The 21,564-nt window shown below is 34.9% G+C and overlaps 1 protein-coding gene across 1 annotated transcript in view; it reads left to right on the forward strand.

Moving 5' to 3' along the window:
* Window positions 1-21,564, forward strand: part of ADGRV1 (adhesion G protein-coupled receptor V1) — a 459,909-nt gene that overhangs the window by 17,897 nt on the left and 420,448 nt on the right. The window contains exons 2-9 of the mRNA XM_081090113.1: window positions 6,606-6,790; window positions 9,100-9,249; window positions 10,837-10,932; window positions 13,419-13,523; window positions 15,604-15,717; window positions 17,905-18,470; window positions 18,834-19,104; window positions 19,491-19,820. Of these exons, the coding sequence (XP_080946239.1) occupies window positions 6,606-6,790; window positions 9,100-9,249; window positions 10,837-10,932; window positions 13,419-13,523; window positions 15,604-15,717; window positions 17,905-18,470; window positions 18,834-19,104; window positions 19,491-19,820 (1,817 nt within the window). The remainder of the gene's footprint in view (window positions 1-6,605; window positions 6,791-9,099; window positions 9,250-10,836; window positions 10,933-13,418; window positions 13,524-15,603; window positions 15,718-17,904; window positions 18,471-18,833; window positions 19,105-19,490; window positions 19,821-21,564) is intronic.

Consider the following 21,564-nt stretch of genomic DNA (forward strand, 5'->3'; position numbering starts at 1 on the left):
TGTGAAATTTCATAACACCTGTGGACAAAGAGAAGAATCTTCCAGAGCAGAGAACAACCCAAATAAGCAATTACATGCATCACTTTAGAATCAGAAGCATTTTGGATTTTCTAACTGTAACAATGGAACAAGACTTTCAAAAAAAATGGGAAAATGTATTTTCACCTGAAATTCTATGCCGAATGAAAGTATTAGTTAACTGGAAGATTAATATTACAATAATTTCTAACATACAAGACCGACAATGATGATGGTGTGTAGTTGAGACAATAACTGTGTTTCCATCGTGAATGTCTACACTGAAGTCTATTATCTATCTAATTATCTATGTATCATCTATCTACTTATTAACCACCATCTTGAAAAATAATGTTGATTCCTATAGTCTGTTATGCAGAAGAAAACAAAGTCTATCACAGGCATTTTCTCCTATGGACATATATGCATAGATTATCTTTTGAGACAGATGATGTTGATAACTGTAATTGACTAAGTAGGAATGTTGTGAGGGAAACTTACTTTTTATTGTTTACCTTTTTTTTCTCTTTAACACAGTTCCATGTGTGTCTACGTGTTTTAAAGATGAATAAAATAATATGTATTTCTTAAAATTTTTAAATAAAATAAAAATAAAGGTAATAAACATTTCATATAGTTTAAAAAACTGTAAGAGACTACCCCCTTTATCATTTAAAAATATTTAGCATTTTCTCTCCTTGTAGCATTCAATGTTTTTTGAAAGTTGCAAATTTAAATTTTGTTCTGTATGGAAGAAGGAAAGATCAATTTTTTTGTAGTACTGGCCAAGTACAATAACACAGATTAAGAATTCTTAGAGGCTGAATAATTGATGATATGGATGATAAAACTTCTCTTGTTCCACAGGAGTAATTCTATAGTTTTAGAATACCCTTTAGTAAATGTAATAGAATTCAAGTAATTCTAAACTTGAAAACCTTGCTCTATTAGGATCATATTTTCAGTATTAATTACCTGGTGGTCTTACCGTGGGAAGAAGCTTGCCACAGCATTGACAAGGCAACAGCTGAAGCTAAAAAGTCAATTCTGCACTAATAATCTTTGTTTTTTCATTTTGTTCTGCCACTCACAGATGTTGTCAATTGTTTATTCTGAAATGTCAAAAGACAGAGTTAGCTTTCAAATTGACCAAAGTTTTTGTGTGAAAATTGATACTGCAAAATCAGCAAAGTTAATAGAATCTTTATGTTTTGTGGGTGTTTTTTTTTTTACATTGTCATCTATTGGGTCCCCATTCTTATTTCACTTTATTCTATTCCTTATTTCTAAAGACTTTTTGAAACTTAAATAGAAAGCTATTCCCATTTACTCAGAATATACTATACTTGCTACCTTTCCTAAAGTACCCATGCATAAGTGGCAAGATGGGAAGAAGGCAATATCCTCGATAAACAAGACTTAGAATTCCATAGTTATTAGGATATATTGTGTAGGTGAGTGTTGTTTTATAAATGACATTTAATATGTTTATATGCTAAGTAATCCAAGTAGGGAATACAGTTAGCAAATACCAGTACGTTTTCAATAAGGAAGAAAGAGCTAGCATCCTGGAAAAAAGGCAAGAGAGAAGAATTGATGCCAGACAAATTTAAAGAAGCATGACATTAGGGTTCCTTGCGACAATCAGAAGGGCATTCACTTTTTCAGAATACTGAGTTAATGCAGCACACTCCTGTCCTGCTTTGTTTCTGTTGTGAAGATATCTTTTGTTTGCCTACCTGTCCTAAACTTCCTTACTAGCCATTGTCAGTTTCGAGGTGGAGGGGAAAATATTACAGATGGTAATAGTTGTATGAGAATAGGAAAGATAGTTAGCTAGTGTGGTATCCTTTCACAAATACTTAGAAGAGAGTAAGACTGTTGAATGTCAGAATGGAGGAGGAGGAATCTTCCACTTGGTATATCCTCTCAGGAGTTCACTATGTCACAGATTGGAGATTAGTGGATAAATATTGATGTTGTAAATGCAACCCAAACTGACTATAGCAAAAAATGTAATTTATTTTCTCAGTAACTGAAAGGCCAGTGTAAGGCTGGATTCAGGAACCTAAACTTGATTATTAAGACTTGACTTCTCTCCACCTCTTAGCTCTCTATGGCTGCATTGGCTTTATTTCCAGATTTTGGAGGAAACTGGCCGTAATCACCACTGTCCTGAACCCAGTGGTACAGGGATTCTGCATTCTGATGTTTAAGCAAAAGTCTCAGAATTATGTCTTATTGACTTTGATTGGTCCATCCCTGTGGATATGTTGGAGCCAAGGACCATGTCTTATGGGCCTTTGTGTCCTTGAAGATTAGCACAGGGTGTTGCACAATGTAGAGTAGGTGCTAAGTATACAAATATTATGCTAAAATGTAAGCTGCTCTTCTGAAAGCAAGCAATTTGTATTGTAGGAGCTATTCTAATATATTCCTAATTTTAATTCCCCCCCCCCCCCCAGAATGGTAACTTGTTGGGTAGGCTGAATATGTTTACTAGAATCTAAGAACCTAAGACTTTGTGCCTACATGCTGTCAGGACTCTGTCAGAATTTCATGGTATAATTCAGGAAGTAAGAAGTAAGAAAGTAACCTAGATCTCATATTGCTTGAACACCATAAGAGATCTATGATCAGGAACACTTTTTATTTCCTTTGAATCATACTGAACAGGAGGGGGAGGTTTGAGGATTACATGGATGCTAGTTGGAATGAGAGGGCTCGAGTACTGGAATATCATGCATTACAGAGCAGAAGAATGACACATTACTGCTGAAATTATTCTTTCACAGTTATGACAGAATATGAAATAAGCATATTATAATTTTTAAATATAGTTTGAAATTTATAGAGGTTTGAAATAGGTGGTCTGATGGGTCATACAAAACTTTTATTAAATCTAATGAGAAAAAGTGACCTGAAACAGATATAAGATTTAAGTGTTATGTCAGTTACTAATACCTAGTCTTCTGAATTTAATAGAGTTCCAAATACTAGATTTTTAGTATGATAGAGGAAAATGTACCTAGTTATTCCAAAAGAGAAACTGCTTGGCATTTATATAATTATGCCTGTGTTCCAGTGGGAACTTCACCTTCAAAGCTTTTTCTTCATCTTTTAATTTCCATTGAGTGCCAACTTTGCCTCAACAACGTTTCTTAAAGTTGAAAGCATGAAAGCAGAGGAGATTCAATTATCAGTGATGTCACTGAAGTTGAGGCTTTTCCAATCACGCTTGTCTGTTCATTTTGTATAGTCCCAGAACTCACTAATGTACACCAATTTAAAATGAATTTACTGACTTAACCACAAGATCTCAGAGCTCTAATTGCTTGGGAAACTGCAAGAATACACCATTTGAACTCATGGGTCCTGACATTAACAGATGCTGTTAAATATTTAAAGTAGTCAAGAGAACTAGCTTCAGCTAAATAATTGTAACGTTTATCAGAATAATAAGGTGCAGACTTTTAGGAGACTCATAATTATGCAGTTTTATGGTAGTTTTGATTATTGTGCATGAGTTTAAAATATTTCAATTCTTTGAAATGGATAGCATAAATAACCTATATTATTCAAGGGATATGTATGATTTGTATGAATAAAATGTAACAGGCAATATAGTGTGGTTATTGGGTAGAGTCGAAAGGTGGACTCCTGGATTCAAATCCTGCCTAGCCGCTTACTTAACTAAATAAGACTGTATGGGTTCATCTCTTTTCTTAGTTTCTTCATCTATAAACGGGATTAATTTTAGTGCTTTCTTCACAGAGTTTTAATGTGTTATTGTGTATAAAGTACCTAGAACAATACTATATAAGCATTTGCTGTTCTGATTACTATCTGTAGGTCATTATAATTTTTCTATAGGATATATGGAATCTTAAAATGCAATATAGGAATATGTAGAAAAATATATGAGGAAACCTACAGGAAGTTCAAGCATATTGCATTCAAAAATTCAGTAGTTAACTTAAAGCTATACTCTTCCTCACACTCTGGGACAGTGTATTTCAATGTGTATCCCAAGGATCAGTTGTATTAGGATCAACCAGATTGCCTGTTAAGTGGAGATTCCTGGGCTCCACCTTAAATTCACTGGATCTGAGTTTCTGGGTGTGAGAATAAGAATGTTGACAAAGGTCAAAATTGATTCTTATGCAGGAAAAATTTTGAGAATTTATATTCCCAGTTAGTCATGATTTCCCCTTTTCACTTTCACTGTTTCTCACTTAGTACTTTTTCAGGCGTCGTCTTATTTCTCTCAGCTCAAGGTTCTATCCCATCTCATGTTCAAGGAATTGAGATTTTTCTTTCAAAAATCACACTGGACCAAAGTTGATCCTTCTAGTTCATTTCTTTTCCACTGTTTGTCATAAGTGAGGTGTGAAACCATTCTGGCCCTAGAATTCCTCAAAAAATCTTCTTCAGTGGTCTTTGGAACTGCTCCCAATTGCCTGTCTCACCCAGGTTTTGCCTTTCCCCTTCTCTCGTATTTTTCATTTCCTTTCTTTCTGTAAACCTTCCTGGCTTAGAAGTCAAGGAGGAGTTTGCAGCTGGTAAGGGAGACCTGTTTTATTTTTCCCCGGTCCCTTAGCCCGTGGCAGGCTTTCTTAGAGAGAAGGCACAGTGGACTAGTAAAGGTGCCCTAGTCCTCCGGAACCTCTGGCCTATGTCTCTTTCTTGGACCCCATCTGAACCCTGCATCCCTGTCTATGGATTTTGCAGCCATAAGCATGTGAGACATTAAGCAATCTCAGACTGCAATGTTTGAATATACTTGACTGAGAAATTTTCATTTAAACCTTAACATATGTCAAAAACTTACTTATTTCTTGGTTCCTAAATATAAAGCCATGTATTGCCACGTGGAAATAACCACATACATGGACATTTAATTATTTCTTGACTAAGGTAAAGATTAATAGGAAGTTGCATATGAGCATAACCAATGGACACAGACAGTAGGGGGGTGAGGGCATGTACTGGGGGTGGAAGTGGCTGGGGAGAGGTCAGTAGGGGAAAGGAGACTCATGTACTACTTTAAACAATAAAGAATTTAAATCTTAAAAAAGATTAATAGGAAGCATTTTTGGCTTATAGAGGTCGTAATACAACTCCCCTTTAAAATGCATGAACTTGTTATGTTCGTGCGACTGATCACATAATCCACTGGAATCTTAATGATCCGTGAGATAAATGGTTCACATTTTAGAGGTGCATCTACATTACAGAACAGCGGTGCCTTTCAAGAGGCCACTGCTCTGTTGTGCTTTTGAAAGCTCTTGAGCCGCACAGTGCTGAAAGTGGGAACAATATTGATGGCTCACAGACATGCACATTGTAGTAAGAAGAAAACAATAGAAGTTATGGAAATGCACACTTTGCCAAATTTGCTTGTTCTTAAAGCAACATGGAAGTTGTATTAGTATTTTAGTTGGTAAAATGGGAGAAATTTGAGTTTTTTTGAAAGGATTAGCATTTACTTGAAATAACAAAACTTTTAGAAAGCAGTCTCAAATAAGACAGATTTAAGGAAAACGTAGCTACAACAAAGAAATCAATTTATTTGTAGAGTTTTAGTTTAAACTGCTTTGTATACCTGTTTCAAGAGTTCTCTTATATCTGTTTGATCCAATAAATAGATGAGTAAGTTCCATTAGGATTATTGATCCATTCAGTAATTTTTTAGTTTTTGCTTGTATTTTAGTTTCATTTGGGGGGGAAGATGGGCTTTAATTAAGCTTTCATGTTGCTACTTATGTTTTTCTTAGAATAAATTGGACAGTCATTTTTGTTGTTGTTAATCTTCCCCTGAGGTTATTTTCCAATTAATTTTTAGAGAGAGTGGAGGGGAGGTGAAGAGACAGAAAGAGAAACATCGATGTGAGAGAGACAGACACATCAATTGGTTGCCTCCCACATGAGCTCTGACCAGGGCTGGGATGGAGCCTGTAACTGAGATATGTGTCCTTGATTGGGAATCAAACCTGGGATTCTTCAGTCTGCAGGCCAGTGTGCTCTTATCAGCTGAGCCAAACTGGCTAGAGCTGGAGGGTCATTTTTAAAAAAATATATATTTTATTGATTTTTTACAGAGAGGAAGGGAGAGATATAGAGAGTTAGAAACATTGATGAGAGAGAAACATCCATCAGCTGCCTCCTGCACACTCCCTACTGGGTATGTGCCCGCAACCAACGTACATGCCCTTGACCGGAATCGAACCTGGGACCCTTGAGTCCGCAGGCCGACGCTCTTATCCACTGAGCCAAACCGGTTAGGGCTGGAGGGTCATTTTTTTAATAAACTAAATTTGATAAGTAAGTTTAAGGTTAGTTATAATTATCTTGATATATAAGATAAAGAATAAGACAGTTATGAATACTAAAAGGAACCACAGAAGAGTTTGTGATTTTTAATTTATTTCTGTGATCACATATGTGAATTGGATGGCTTAATATTTGCTGCATTTATGTTGTGGTTGCTTACTATGTAACTCTTCACTCTGTTTATATTTGTAGACAACACAGTCAAATGAAAATGTATTAGATACGTTTTGTGAACAAATTTTTTTCTCCCATAGGGATGCCCTCTACATCTTTATTCGTAAATCTTCTTTCAGCTTTATTCATCCCTTTTGTGTTTGGAGAAACAGAAATAAGGTTTGCTGGACAAACAGAATTTGTAGTTAATGAAACAAGTACAACAGTTATTCGTCTTGTCATCGAAAGGATAGGAGAGCCAGCAAATGTCACAGCAATTGTGTCGGTAAGAAACGATTGTAGTTCTATCCTTAACTGAAATATATATTAAGTTTCTCAGTTTCCATGGCAAGAGTTTTTTTTAACTGTTTGAGATTCTGAGTAGTTTGATCATGATAAATGATTTGCATATACACTGTTCCATTTATACAGGTTTATGGAGTGGAGTGCTCCAAGGTGGCCTGTGTGTTTGTCAATAATAGTATTTTAAAGATACAGACTGAAAAAAAAAATAAAGACATAGACTGATTATTATAAAATGTTCATGTTTATTTTAAAACAAATAAAACAAAAATATCAGTAAGTATTTCTAAGTAAAAGAATATTTTATTTTGGATAATTTGGATTCTAGTTGTCTCTGCTTGAAAATATTATCTATTGTCAGGTGGCTTTAGTAAATATATGAAATATTTAAAAGTAGAAAAAAGCAATTAAAAAACCCTTAGTTATGTCACAGCTCTCTCTCTCTCTCTCTATTAGGAGAAATTAGGTAGATCAGCTTACATTGAAATTAGGAAGAATTTGTTAAACTCTTACACACAGTTTGATTATTGGATGAATTGAGTGTGCATGTTGTGTTTATGTTTAACCAAAAAGTACTGCCATATGACCTCTAAGGATATTATTATATTTGAGGCTCAAAATGCTTGAGATTTTTGTTTTCTGAAAGAAGTTTTTAAGCAGTAGGTTATATGATCACATTCTGAAATAATGTGAAGAGAGACAAAGAGAAAAACTACATATGCAGCAAACCTAATATTACACTTTTGTGCATTACTTCTAGTTTTTAACTTATTACATATATGTATATAGTTATTGAGTTTATTTTTTTGATATATACTATACTTGATAATCTTGTACATATAATTTTGCTTGTATTTTAATACATTTTTCAGGTTGGTCTATTCTCAACTTTTCTTGATAGTGGTGTCATCATTTCCCAATCATTCCTCAACTATTTTTCATTGAGGTTGCTGTCAATTTGTGTTGTTAGAAATGTTGCTTTAATGAAACTATTTATATATGTATTGATTTTTTTAAAATATATTTTTTATTGATTTCGGAGAGGAAGGGAGAGGGAGAAAGAGAGATAGAAACATCAATGATGAGAGAGAATCATTGATCATCTGCCTCCTGCACACCCTCCTTTGGGGATGGAGCCCACTGCAACCCAGGCATGTGCCCTGACTAGGATGGAACCATGACCTCCTGGTTCATAGGTTGACGCTCAACCACTGAGCCACACCGGCTGGGCCTATTTTTGCATATTTTGGATTGTTAAATGATTTCTTTGGTTGGATGACTGTGTTTTCCCCCTTTGTTTCAGTGACTCTTGATATTTACTATTTTCTAAATGACTGTGCCACTTTTTATATTAAATTATGAGAACAACTTTTCCCCGGCCCTTGGGAACTTACTTGGATCAAGTGTTTAAAACGTAATTTATTATAAACAAAAATTAGAGCTAGACTAAAATTTGCCTATACATGTCCTTTACTTTTTATTTATTTTCTAGTAGCTAAGTTATTCATTTTGAGTTATTAGTAAAAGAAATCTCATTTAGATTTGCACAAGAAGCTGCTGCTTTATAATTTCATAATTATTGTTCCCTTGAGAATCTTATTAGCAATGCTGACATAGAATGAGGTCTTAAAAAGTTAAGGAAAAGTTTATAATGACTAGTATGTTTGGAATGCTAAAAGAATTGGGTCTTTATTGGAGCTGTGGGAGAATATAAATAAAATTTCATTTTGAAAGTTTTGGAAAGAGCAGTTTCTTTGAAACTTATAGGGAAAAGAATTAATTTTTCTAATACATTTTGCCAGGCTACTTTCAACCCTTAGCTGGGAGAGTTTTAGCTGCAGTTTGTCTTGTTAGGTTTGCTGTAATTCACTTCAGATCAATCAAGAGGCAGAGAAAAAACATTCACACCATACTTTCCTTTATAGTTATTACTTTTCTATGTAGTAATTTCTTTACGTTCCAGAGCATAAGCAAATGTTTTTGTGCAGCATCATTTCTTTTTATAATGTCTTTTGAAGATGATTATTGGCTGCTAAATATTTGCCTTTGTACATCTTATCTGTAAATATAGTGTTATTTCACTGGGGCTGTGGGGGCTTGCCTGGGATGGGAATGGCCAACCAGGGAAAAAGGAGACATATGTAAAACTTTAGACAATAAAAACAAAACAAAACAAAAACATAGTGTCACCTGATGATTCATGCTTTCCCTGTTGATTGCTCCAGTTGGTGTCAGGTTTTCTTGTCCTAACACTGCACTGTGTAAGAAATGTCTATATTTCACGTTTGATAGCTGTATGGAGAAGACACCGGGGACTTTTTTGACACATACGCTGCAGCTTTTATACCTGCTGGAGAAACAAATAGGACAGTGTACATAGCAGTATGTGATGATGACATACCAGAGCCTGATGAGACTTTTATTTTTCACTTAACATTACAGGTAAATCCTCCCCACCCAAAACTTAAAATTCATAAAAATCTTGTAATGCTTATAAGTCTGTTTCTCTAGAGAGAAGCCCATTTAGCTGGTAAGTGGTGGTTTTCATAGAAGCCAGAACTGAAAACCTCTGTAGCAATTCCACTGTCTGGTTATTCCTCAGAGTCTTCTTTAGAAGATCCTACAGCTAGTTTTTGGATCCATTCAGCTTATTTAGGAATTTCCATGGCAGATGGTCAAGAAAACCTTGTCTTTCATTTGGCCCTTTTCTCTTTTGTCCTTTCCCTGCTACCAGATGCACAAAAAATGACCGTGACTTCTGAATTCAAAGGAGGAGGATACAAAAAGGCAGGCATGGAAGTGGGAGGTCCCAATGCATTTGAATAAATTCGGAGTATCTCTGGGAAAAATGCTTGAATAGCTTAAGGTTTAATTGTCCTTTGTGGGTTAATCTGTTAGGTTGAGGCAATGACTCCTAACAATGCTGTAGTTAATTTTTCTAAAGGGTATTGAGAACTTTTTTTTTATTATATTAGTATAATTAACTTTTCATGAAAATGATACTTGCAACACGCATGTTTTGCTTGGTACACTCTGTTTTTAAAAAACATTTTATTGATTTTTTTTTTTTTACAGAGAGGAAGGGAGAGGGAGAAGGAGAGAGAGTTAGAAACATCGATGAGAGAGAAACATTGATCAGCTGCCTCCTGCACACCCCCCACTGGGGATGTGCCCGCAACCAAGGTACATGCCCTTGACTGGAATCGAACCTAGGACCTTTCAGTCCACAGGCTGACGCTCTATCCACTGGGCCAAACCGGTTAGGGCTGTACACTCTTTTTTTTTTTTTTATATTCCTATATACTGTTGTTGAATAACAAGTAACGTTGCAGACAAGTCTTCGTACATTTATTAGAAAAGTAGTTTTAATATTTTATTATTATTTTTTAAAATATATTTTTATTGATTGCAAAGAGGAAGGGAAAGGGAGAGAGAGATAGAAACATCAATGAAGAGAGAGAATCAATGACTGGCTGCCTCCTGCATGCCCCCTACTGGGGATTGAGCCTGCAACCCGGACATGTGCCCCTGATCGGAATCGAACCCAGGACCCTTCAGTCTGCAGGCTGACTTTCTATCCACTGAACCATATTAGCTAGGGCTTAATCTTTTATTTTTAATTTGACACTATGATTTGTGCAATAACTAATTATTAAATGTCAGCACCTTCTAAAGTATAAGAAAAAGAATTATGTTTGAATAGAATTTCATACTGCTTACTTTATTCTGTCACATCAGTAATGACATTAGAGTAATTATAATACATATAATACTAGCCATTGATTACTTATAATTATAATGATTTATATTTTAATAGTCAATGATTATTTCCAAAACTTTTTTCAAGAATTCTTGCTGGGAATCTTTTGCAATGTTGACTGAGTTTAAATGTATTTAACCTGTGCATTAAAAGTATTCTTGTATTTTTATTCACATTCTTAATAGTTACTTAAAGACAAATTTTGTTAAAATGATTATTTTTTCCACTTATTTTTAAATTATTAATTTATTTTTGGGGTTTTTTTTTAGAATCCTTCAGCAAATGTGAAGCTTGGATGGCCACGGACTGTTACTGTGACAATATTATCAAATGACAATGCATTTGGAATTATTTCATTTAATATGGTATGGATACAACTTGATTATCTTGTGGTTGCTAGATAATAGTGTAATTTTTTAATAATTGGTTATGATATTACCAAGTATCATTGTCTTTTAATACTTAAATAAAAATTGCTCTAACTTCATTTGTATTCATATTCTATAGACTGTCCATTTGTTTTGTCAAAGATTTCTTTGTATTGAGGAGGGCTATACGATCATGGTCATCTCTTATTCTAATTTCTTTCTGTTGATCATTCCATCCAACTTACTTGTTACCTCCTTTGGTGGTCTCTAACTTAGATGTCATCTTAGTCGGTTAGATTTGTTAAAACAGAATACCATAGCCTGGGTGGCTTGAAAACAACAGAAATTTATTTTGTACTTCTGGTGGCTGAGAAGTCCAAGGTCAAGGCATCCACATATTCAGTGTCTGGTGAAAGCCCACTTCCTGGTTCATAGGCAGCTGTCTTTTTGCTGTGGTCTCATGTGGCAGAGGGGGCGAGGAAGTTTCTTTTTTAAGAGCACTAATCCCATTCATGTGGGCAAAGCTTTCATGACCTAATCTCCTCCCCAAAGCCCCACCTTCTAATACCATAACATTGCAGGTTAGGGTTTCAGCATGAATCTGGTGCTCGGGCGGGGAAGAGTGTGCAGAAACATTCCGTCTGTAGCAGATGTTATAACCCAATTTTTTTTTTATTGTTTTTGCTTGATTTTCCCAATTGCCACTTAAAGCATTGTCTGTCAGCCTCTTCTCAAAATTTGGTGTGACTCCAGAAAAAGAAAAACATATGGAAAGAAAACTAAAAAAACTAATAAACTTAAAATTGAATAGCAGACATTATAGTGCTTAAAATGTCTTTGGTCAATCCTTACCCTGAGATTTCCCCGTTAATTAATATTTCCTAAAGGTTAAAACTCCATGTCATAACCTCTCAGTTTTGCTCAGCAGTTTACTTTTTTCTCCCTTATCACCAAATGTCAGTGTCCATGGCCAGTTCTACGTTCAGAGGGTTTTATCTTTAGACACAAACACACAAGACAGGTCCCAGGTCTTAAAGCAAAATCTATCTTAAATACAATTGGATTTTGCCACTTTGTTTTAGACTACAATGACCTTCCTGATACGGAGACTCTTTGAATCATATTACTTTTGTTATCATTACTAAAAGATGAGGTGCTACTCTGCAGCTTTTTGTTTATTTTCCAATTTCGATTGCAACTACAATTGGTATATTCTATGTCATTTTCTTCAATTATCTCTGAAACAAGGTGAGCTATAGATGAGTATGATCCTCATAACTGCAATATTTTTATTAAAAAGGATATGTGGATAACATCAATATAGTAGACATTTTCTAACCTCCATTATATATTGTCATTTACAGAAATGAAATCAATAATTTATTTTGAATGCTGGGGAGTTATAATTATGAAGCAGGCTCCCTTACTTGTTTAATTTCCCTCCCGATTGCCTTTCCTCTGCACTCACTTCTAATTTACCTTCCCTAACGTTATATTGATTTGTTTAAAATATTCTTTCTTTTTTAGTGTTGGCATTATACATCCTGACCTCTGGGAATGAATTCTTGTTTCTAACTTTGGTCCCAGGTCCATGATATGTGGTCTCTCACTGGGTAGCTGCCCTGTATGACTAAAATTAAACTAAATAACTGTTAACCTCACAGTCATTGCTAAATAGGCTGACTTTGGTTCCCAGCATAGATCATGATTATAATGATGATGAAGATAACATTTATGATAATAATAGTAACTGCCAACGTTTACTGAACCTTCACTGTGTGTCACCTACTAGGATAAGCACTTGATGTGAATAATCTCATTGAAACCTCATCATAACCCGTTGTGACAGGCATTCCTATCCCCGTTTATCGATGGGATCCTGAAACTTAGAGTCCTCTGGAGAGATGGGCACCGCTGCCCTAGTTAGTGTGCACCTGGCCGCTTCCCTCCTCCTCCTCTTCTATGCTGAGCTTCAGCCAGCCAAGCCTGCACATTTCAAATCGGAAGTCCTGGCTCTTTTGCTCAGTAATCATGTCCTGAAAAAGTCATTAGCACTTGTCTGCTTTTCAATTGGCGAGCTGACCAATGAGGGAAGAAGTGGTTGGGAGCAAGGCCAAGTGATTGCACCAGTGAGCTGCCCTGGTCTGGAGGTGGAACTCATTTTTGTGATCTCCTATGCCCCTGTGAGCATTTGAATTTGCCATCTTTTGAGTAGATAATCTTTAGGATTCCTCAGCGGAACAGCTAGTTAATGAGAGAACCTGTTAAAAACTGACATCGTTTGCATGACAAGTTTTATGTTCCTTTTTTTAACCATTTAAATACTTTTATTAGCTGCAGTTATTGGATGCTAGGAAATACCACATCCTTAAGAGTACAATGTGGATGGATTTGTCTGTGGAAATGCAGTATTTTAAGGGAACAGTTTGTAGCTTTGGTCCTACCTCTGCTCAGCACCTGAATGTCTTTGCTCTTCCCTATAGCCTTCCTCAATCACAGTGCGGGAGCCCAGGGGCAGGAACGAATCTGTGCCCCTGACTCTCATCAGAGAAAAAGGAACCTATGGAATGGTCACAGTGACTTTTGAGGTATGTTTACTCTGAAAAAATTTTAAGTAGTAACATTTTAGAGTTCATACCAGATAGCTATAATTTTAAAAATCAAGGTTCTTTGTATAAGAAATATGACCCTTATGTTCCACAAATGAGTGAGACCTTTAATAAAAATGAAATTAAATACTTTTATTATCTGATAAATTTCATGGTTAATATAAAAATGTTTTCCTTGTTACTTGAATATACTGTGCTTACATGGAACACAATGTATCACTTAACCACAAAATACAATGGTAATAATGTTAACTCTATAAAATTTATAGAACCTTTATGATAAACTTTTTCTAGGATATAAAATGTTTAAATGCCCATGGATCACTTAGACTTATACAAAGTTACTTAATATGTAGTCTTCCCCATCTGCATTTTCCATTTTAAAAAATGCACTTAATGGATAGTGTTAAAAGTAGTTGCACTCCACTGTGGAGTTCTGTAGATACTATAGCATTTGACATGAATAAGATAGGCTGTGGGTGAGGTGTATTTCTTCTGGTGCTGGCTGTAACCATTCCATTTTATTGCTTACTGAGCACATGCTCACCATTATGTCATCATATTGATGTTCTATGAGATACATATTTAAATCTTCAACTAATTTTTGTTTTATACGATCCAAAACATGATCATATGCTATTTTCAAACATTAACACCTTGAAAAGTCTTGATACCAATTTATATCTTCATTATGAATTATAATATCAATAAAATGGGTAATTTGACTTATGTAACATAATTCTACTGAAGAACAGAAGAGTTTTACTTGTGATGGTGGAGTCCTACATCATATGGTGGTTATGTTAATGACATAAGAAAATAAACTGGCATAAGGCAGTAATGCATGAAAAGCATAGGCAATAATTAAATATGCAGCAGTCTTTCAAGTTCTACAGAAGAAGCCTTAAGCAATATTTAATCTGCTTAGGAATATGCACTTAGATCATCCATTCTTGAAATTTTTTCTGATAATAATAAATATGGGAAAAGTGTGAAGAATTGTAGAAAGGACATGGCATCGACAGTTACAGTGTTTTCAACTTCACTGTGGATGTCTGAAGTTATTTTATTGGCTCTTAACTCTTTTGTTCAGTTGAAATAGTTACAGGTTTCATTTGTGGAGCCCTTAATATTTCCATATACTATTCTAATGCATTACTCTAATGCCGTTTTCACTGCATGTAAACAGCAACTCTTTCCCGCATTCAGTCTCTCTCATGCCCTTTTAAATTTTATCTCCATAATCCTTATTTGTATCTCACACAAACTCATTTATTATTTGTTCCTTTTCATCAAATGTAAGGTCCTGGTGGTTTGGGAGTTTGCCTTGTTCACTGCTGTATACTTACTACCTAAAAAAGGTCAGGCACAGAGTACTTAGTAAATACTTTTCAAAAGGAATGATTTTTATTAAATCTTCACATCTAGCCTGTTATAAATTATTAGAGGCCCAGTGCACAGATTTGTGCACAGGCGGGGTCCCTTGGCCTGGTCAGCGATCGGGGTAAGGGAGGTAGGCCAGCCGAGGGCAGGAGGGATAGGCTATGGGAGGTTCGGCCAGCCAGGGGGAGGGACCGTGGGAGGTTGGCCGGCCATGGGAGGTTGGCTGTGGGAGCAGTGCGCGTCATAGCGACTGGTCATTCGGTCGCTTAGGCTTTTATATATATAGATTATGCTAATTTGAAAGATGAGGAAAATGCTGCATAGAGTTGTTAAGTACCTTGCATAGTCCCTGGTGGAATTGGCATTTGCTTCCATTACTTAAGAGAATTTACTAAGTTTGAATAACTTCCTCTCAAGAAAAATATAAGTTTTTTTCCTCAGGTTTAATACAATGGTTGGGCTAAAAGAGAAAGCTCTCCGAAACTATGTACTTTAGTGTAATTACAGTCGAGATCTATAATTATAGGTCTTGACTGTTAATTGGAAGGGCAGACTGACATTTGGTTAGTATAATTTTTGCACAACATTTTAAAATAAACTTTCAGATTTTTGTCAGCTGACATCACAATAATGCTTTTTTACTCTTGTGAACTATTTTACATCTATTTCTTTGCAGGTAGAGGGTGGCCCAAATCCACCGGAAGAAGATTTGAGTCCAGTTAAAGGAAACATCTCCTTTCCCCCGGGCATAGCAATAGTAGTTTATAACCTGACTGTGCTTGATGATGAGGTGGGATAATGTGAAATGTTCAAATGGGACAAGGACTCTGTCTGTGTTATAGACATATTAGAGAACATTATGTCAAAGATTAAGTTGTGTTCAGTATTTGAAATTATTCAAGAACACAGTCCTGTGTAAAGTTAGTATAGTGTCCAGTCATACTTTAGCTATAAAAAGCTCTTTTGGAATATATCTTGTTAATATTTTCCTTATTTATTTCACATTAAATCGTACTGTATATCTAAAAGCTGATGAACCTGATTATAATTGTCAACCACAAAAATCTAAGCATTTTGTAAATGCTCATGATTGATTTTCTTAGTGATTTCGGTTTCGATCAGGTACAGTACTAGTTACTCAGCATAATATTTTACTATAAATGCAAAGAAGTTTTTTACTATAGTTGGTATTCTTTTGTTTCGATATTTTTAATGTTCACATTCAGAGAAAGGCTTTAGTTATTTTTGCATTTCACATTGGAGTTACCAAGGATTGAGATATATGACATCTAAGGAAAGAATGAGTTCGAATGATAATATGCAAGTATATCCACCATGAGCTAAAGAAGACAAACCATGACTTTTAACTTTAAAAAATCTTAGTATTGCCAGCGGGAAAAAGAGGGAATAGCTAGGAATTTATAATCATCCCTCTACCTTCCTACAAAAAAGTTAGGAAACCCATTCACAAGTCCCAAGAGAAGCAAGAAAAATAAAAAAAGTAAACATTATTAGAAAAGAGTGTTTCTCTTGAAATAGATGAAATATTAGGTAGCAGTATAACTAGTTTATATTCTGGGAGCTAACAGAAACGTTTTGCTTTTAAATCCAGGAACAGTAAAAATTTTATAATTTGGGGCAATAATTAACTATACATTTTAATTGTAAATGTAAAAGCCCTGCTGTAACCGGTTTGGCTCAGTGGATAGAACATTGGCCTGCGGACTGAAGGGTCCCAGGTTCGATTCCAGTCAAGGGCACGTACCTTGGTTGCGGGCACATCCCCAGTAGGAGGTGTGCAGGAGGCAGCTGATCAATGTTTCTCTCTCATCGATGTTTCTAACTCTCTATCTCTCTCCCTTCCTGTCTGTAAAAAAAATCAATAAAATATATTTTAAAAAAAGGAACAGTTAAAAAAAATGTAAAAACCCTTCTAAGGATCTAATGTGCAACATGGTGATGATCGTTAATAATTATGGTATTGTATACTTGAAAGTTGCTGACAGTAGACCATAACCATTCTCACCACATACATACACATCAGAGTTAACTATGTGAGGTGATGGATGTGTTAATTATCTTGATCTTGGTAATCATTTGACAATATGTGTATATATAAAATCATCACATTGCACCCTTTAAATATAATTGTATTTTTCAATCATCCTCAATAAAGTTGGGGAAAAAAAGATCATCAATCAAGTCATATTTTATTTTCTGTGAAAATAGCTTTACCTCTTTCATTGATTGCTGTTGTTTGAGGTAAAAGATAAATTTTTTTCCACTTTTATCCATAAAATAGTATTTATAGTGAAGGAAAGCTCAAACAGCACAGTGGAAATTATCCCTAAGATGTCCGTGCAGTTACAAAAAATATATCCAGAGTATATATTTTAATTTTAACAATGTCAACATTTTCCCCAGTAGTGACTCTTACAGCTTGTTCTCCAGAGAGGCATGATGTGTATTTTGGAAATCATATGATTGGTATCATATGTTTAACTCTTGAATTAGAAACACTTTATAAAGAAACAAGAGTAAATCACATGGTTGAAAACTAATAATTTGCATGTGATGTTTAATGTAGTTTTCAGGATTCTCAGATATTTTTTGACCTTGACTGTTGCTTTTGACCCTACTAGTTCTGATAAAACTACTAAGAATATATGTTCATTTTACTGTCAAATCTTTAGAGTTATCTAAAGATTGATCAAGGTTGAAAGACATTATACCTATACTTCATTATCTGTTCACACCATTGCCTTACAAACTTTTCCTTCCCTATCTAAAATGTTATTTACTTTTAGAAAATATTTTAGCAAGTGGACACTAAACAAGCCTCTGTATAGGCTCCCTTCAGTTAAATATTTTTAATTTTTATGTAATTTATTGAAACGTAGTGACTTTTTACACTTTGGTTTCTTTGCAAGTGTTTTAGTTATTGATGTTTTTGCCACAATTAATATTTCTTTGACAGATACCAGAAAATGATGAAACATTTTTTATTCAACTTAAAAGTGTAGAAGGAGGAGCTGAGATTAACACTTCTAGGAGCTCCGTTGAGATCATCATTATGAAAAATGATAGTCCTGTGAGATTCATTCAGAGCAATTATTTGGTACCGGAGGAAGACCACATTCTCATAATCCCAGTGATTCGTGGAAAAAATGACAGTGGATATCCAATTGGATCTGATGAATATGAAGTTTCAATCAGTTATGCTCTTGTAACTGGGAATTCAACAGCACATGCCCAGCAAAATGTAGACTTCGTTGATCTTCAGCTAAACACAACTATTGTTTTTCCACCTTTTGTTCATGAATCATACCTGAAATTTCAAATAATTGATGACACCATACCAGAAATTGCTGAATCGTTTCATGTTGTGTTACTAAAAGATACCTTAAAGGGAGATGCTGTGCTAGTAAGCCCTTCTGTTGTACAAGTCACCATTAAGCCAAATGACAAACCTTATGGAGTCCTCTCATTCAACAGTGTCTTGTTTGAAAGGACAGTTATAATTGATGAAGATACAACATCAAGGTATGGTTTATTTTAAGCCTAAACCTGTTTCTACAATCACTTTTTTATATTATTCCAAGATTTAATGTTTGTGGTGTTGGACACAATGCTGAACTCTTGAGAGTATGTGTCATTTCCTCCACCATGGTCTCACTGTTTTCTCTCCTACTTTGGGAGTGATTTACATATGCAAGTGAATTCCTACTATAGTTGTTTCCTAGGATATATCTAAATATCAAATCCTTCATATTAAAAACAATCATTCTTTATGTATGGAGACTGTTTTTAATTGTATCTGATGGCCAACTTTACAGTTGAATACTCCATCTAAAGGAACTAGAGTGGATGGTGTGACTGTATATATTTCTTTTTTAAAAATTCTAGATTTGAAAATATTACCGTCGTCAGAAATGGCGGCACCCATGGGAATATTTCCGTGAACTGGGTGTTGACACGGAATAGCAGTGATCCCTCACCGGTAACAGCAGATATTGGACCAAGTTCTGGAGTTCTCCACTTTGCACAAGGGCAGATGTTGGCATCCATTCCTCTTACTGTCGTTGATGATGATCTTCCAGAAGAGGCAGAAGCTTATCTGCTGCAGATTCTGCCTCATACAATACGAGGAGGTGCAGAAGTGAGTGAACCAGCAGAGGTAGGTCTATTGTTACGCTTTACTCGTATTTCTGTGTCGTAGAAGAGCCAAAGAATTTGATCACACAGGTCTCATTTATGTGTACTTTGATGTGACAGGAAGAACATTGGTTTTTGGAAATGATGATTGTTTCGCTTGCTCAAGGTTGTCCCCTCTGTAAATAAAATGTTTAGTCTTAAAAAATTCAACAAACTATAAATTGGGAAGGTTTTCAGACCTGTTTTTGTCTCCTCTTTTACTCTAGTATACCAGTATACAAGAAGGGATCAGTTTTAGATATGATATGTAAGGAAATATTAAAAATCAGAATAGCCTAGAAAATAAACAGCTTGGTAATCTTGGAGGTGAGAATTATGCGTTTTAATATTTTATTCCTTTATCCTCAGCTTTTGTTCTACATTCAGGATAGTGATGATGTTTATGGCCTGATAACATTTTTTCCTATGGAAAACCAGAAGATTGAAAGCAGCCCAGGAGAACGATATTTATCCTTGAGTTTTTCAAGATCAGGAGGAACTAAAGGAGATGTGAGGATGTTTTATTCTGCACTTTATATTCCGGCCGGAGCTGTGGACCCTTTGCGAGCAAAAGATGGCATCTTAAATATATCCAGGAGAAATAGCCTCATTTTTCCAGAACAAAAAACCCAAGTCACTACTAAATTACCAATAAGGAATGATGCATTCCTTCAAAATGGGGCCCACTTCCTTATACAGGTATTTTAATGATTAAAGAAATTTAAACGTTGGTTAAATTGTAAGCATACTTATCTATGTGAAAGAGTTAACTAACCATTATTTTGATCTCATTTATAATTTGGATTCTACTATTGGTTACCAGAAGTTACTTAGGGAGTCCAGAGAGGCATATTAGGATGAAAAAAACAAGTGCTCTATTAAAAGTTAAAATTTTAATCAGGGTGATAATAAAAGCACGTCAGACATGAAATGCAGGTCAGAATATAATGGCTGACATAGGGAAGTAACTCACAAACTGTTAATGGGGAAGGGGGGGAGAAAGAGAGATAGATCTGCAGTTCTTTTGAGTGATTTGAGAATATGTTACATAGGAATGGGGTGTGTAAGATACATGTTTTTCATGATTAATACTTACAGGGAAGGCATTCCAGAAATTAAGCAATATGAGAACAATTGTATACTGTAGATACTTTTAAATAATATACTAAAAATCTGTTTCTTTGTCTATTAACTATATATAGCACCTCTGGATTTTCATCTACTTAATAAGAAGAAATAAGGGCCTTATAAACATATTCTCCATCTTACCTCTTATTTTTTTAACTTTTATTAACATTTTTATTGTCAAAGTTTAAAACATCTGCACTCACATGATAGTATGATTGTGTTTTGCATTTGGTTTTGGTTGATTCTGAAAATTAGAAAGCAATAAAAGTACTTATCAAATTTTGTTAATGTAAATAAACATAGATTCAGATAGTGTGAATGATTCATAAAGAGTATAATCTTATGTCACTATACTTTTTGTCAACTGAAATATATATAAAATGAAATCTCATTTTATTTTTACTTTTGAATCATGCCACACTTAAATTTGTTTCATAATTTTGCGTAGACTTTGTCTTATGGTTTATGCTTTCTCTGGAGTTTCTGATTGCTCTTATTTTACATACCACCCTCACCATGTTAGGGCTTGCAGCTGTCTAACATACTTTGAGTGTTGAGTTCAGCTGCATTGCTTTCTGTGCTTCACACCTGGGAGCTTTTTTACTGAGCTTTTGAATTTTCTTGATCTCTTGCCTTTTCCTTAAGTTGTGTTTTAAGTTTTGTTGTAATATATCTATCCTCAAATACATGTGCAGAAAATATATGTGCAAGGTAAGCTTTTTGAGTCTTTGAGCATCTAAAGATGAAATTTTATGCATTGATAATTTGGCTAGGTAAAAATTTCTAGATTAAAATAATTTTTTCTATACTTCTTGGGAAGGTTTGTTTTTTAATTTCTGTTGTTGCTGACATGAAATTTGATGGCAAAAAAATAAAGCAGATAACTTGTTCTTTATCTCTGAAAGCTATTTTTTTTTTAAACATCTTCTTGGTATTCTAAATTTCACAGGTCCTTGCCATGCACTTTCATTCTGAAGACTCTTGTCTTTTTTTTTTTTAAATCTGGGCCACCACTCATGCTTGTACTGTTTCTGAATTTCTTGACAATTCCTGGTGAAGGGGTCTAGTGGGTCACCTGTTACAGGGATATATAATTTGTAGGGGATGCCTTTTTATAATATGCCCACCCAGAGGGAGATGATTTTCCAGTGTTCTCAAAGCTTTGTTACTAGTGGCAGGACATCCTGTGTATCATCTTTATTTTTATTATTACTGTTATTTTATTGTCTCCTCAAAATGAGGAAATTCTGATATGCTGCATATTTTTGTCTATGAAGATAACCCACTCTTTGGAGGACCCTTGCCTTTCGCTTTT

This window comes from Myotis nattereri (assembly GCF_964212035.1).
Source record: "Myotis nattereri genome assembly, chromosome: 4".
In the NCBI taxonomy this organism is placed as follows: Eukaryota; Metazoa; Chordata; class Mammalia; order Chiroptera; family Vespertilionidae; genus Myotis; species Myotis nattereri.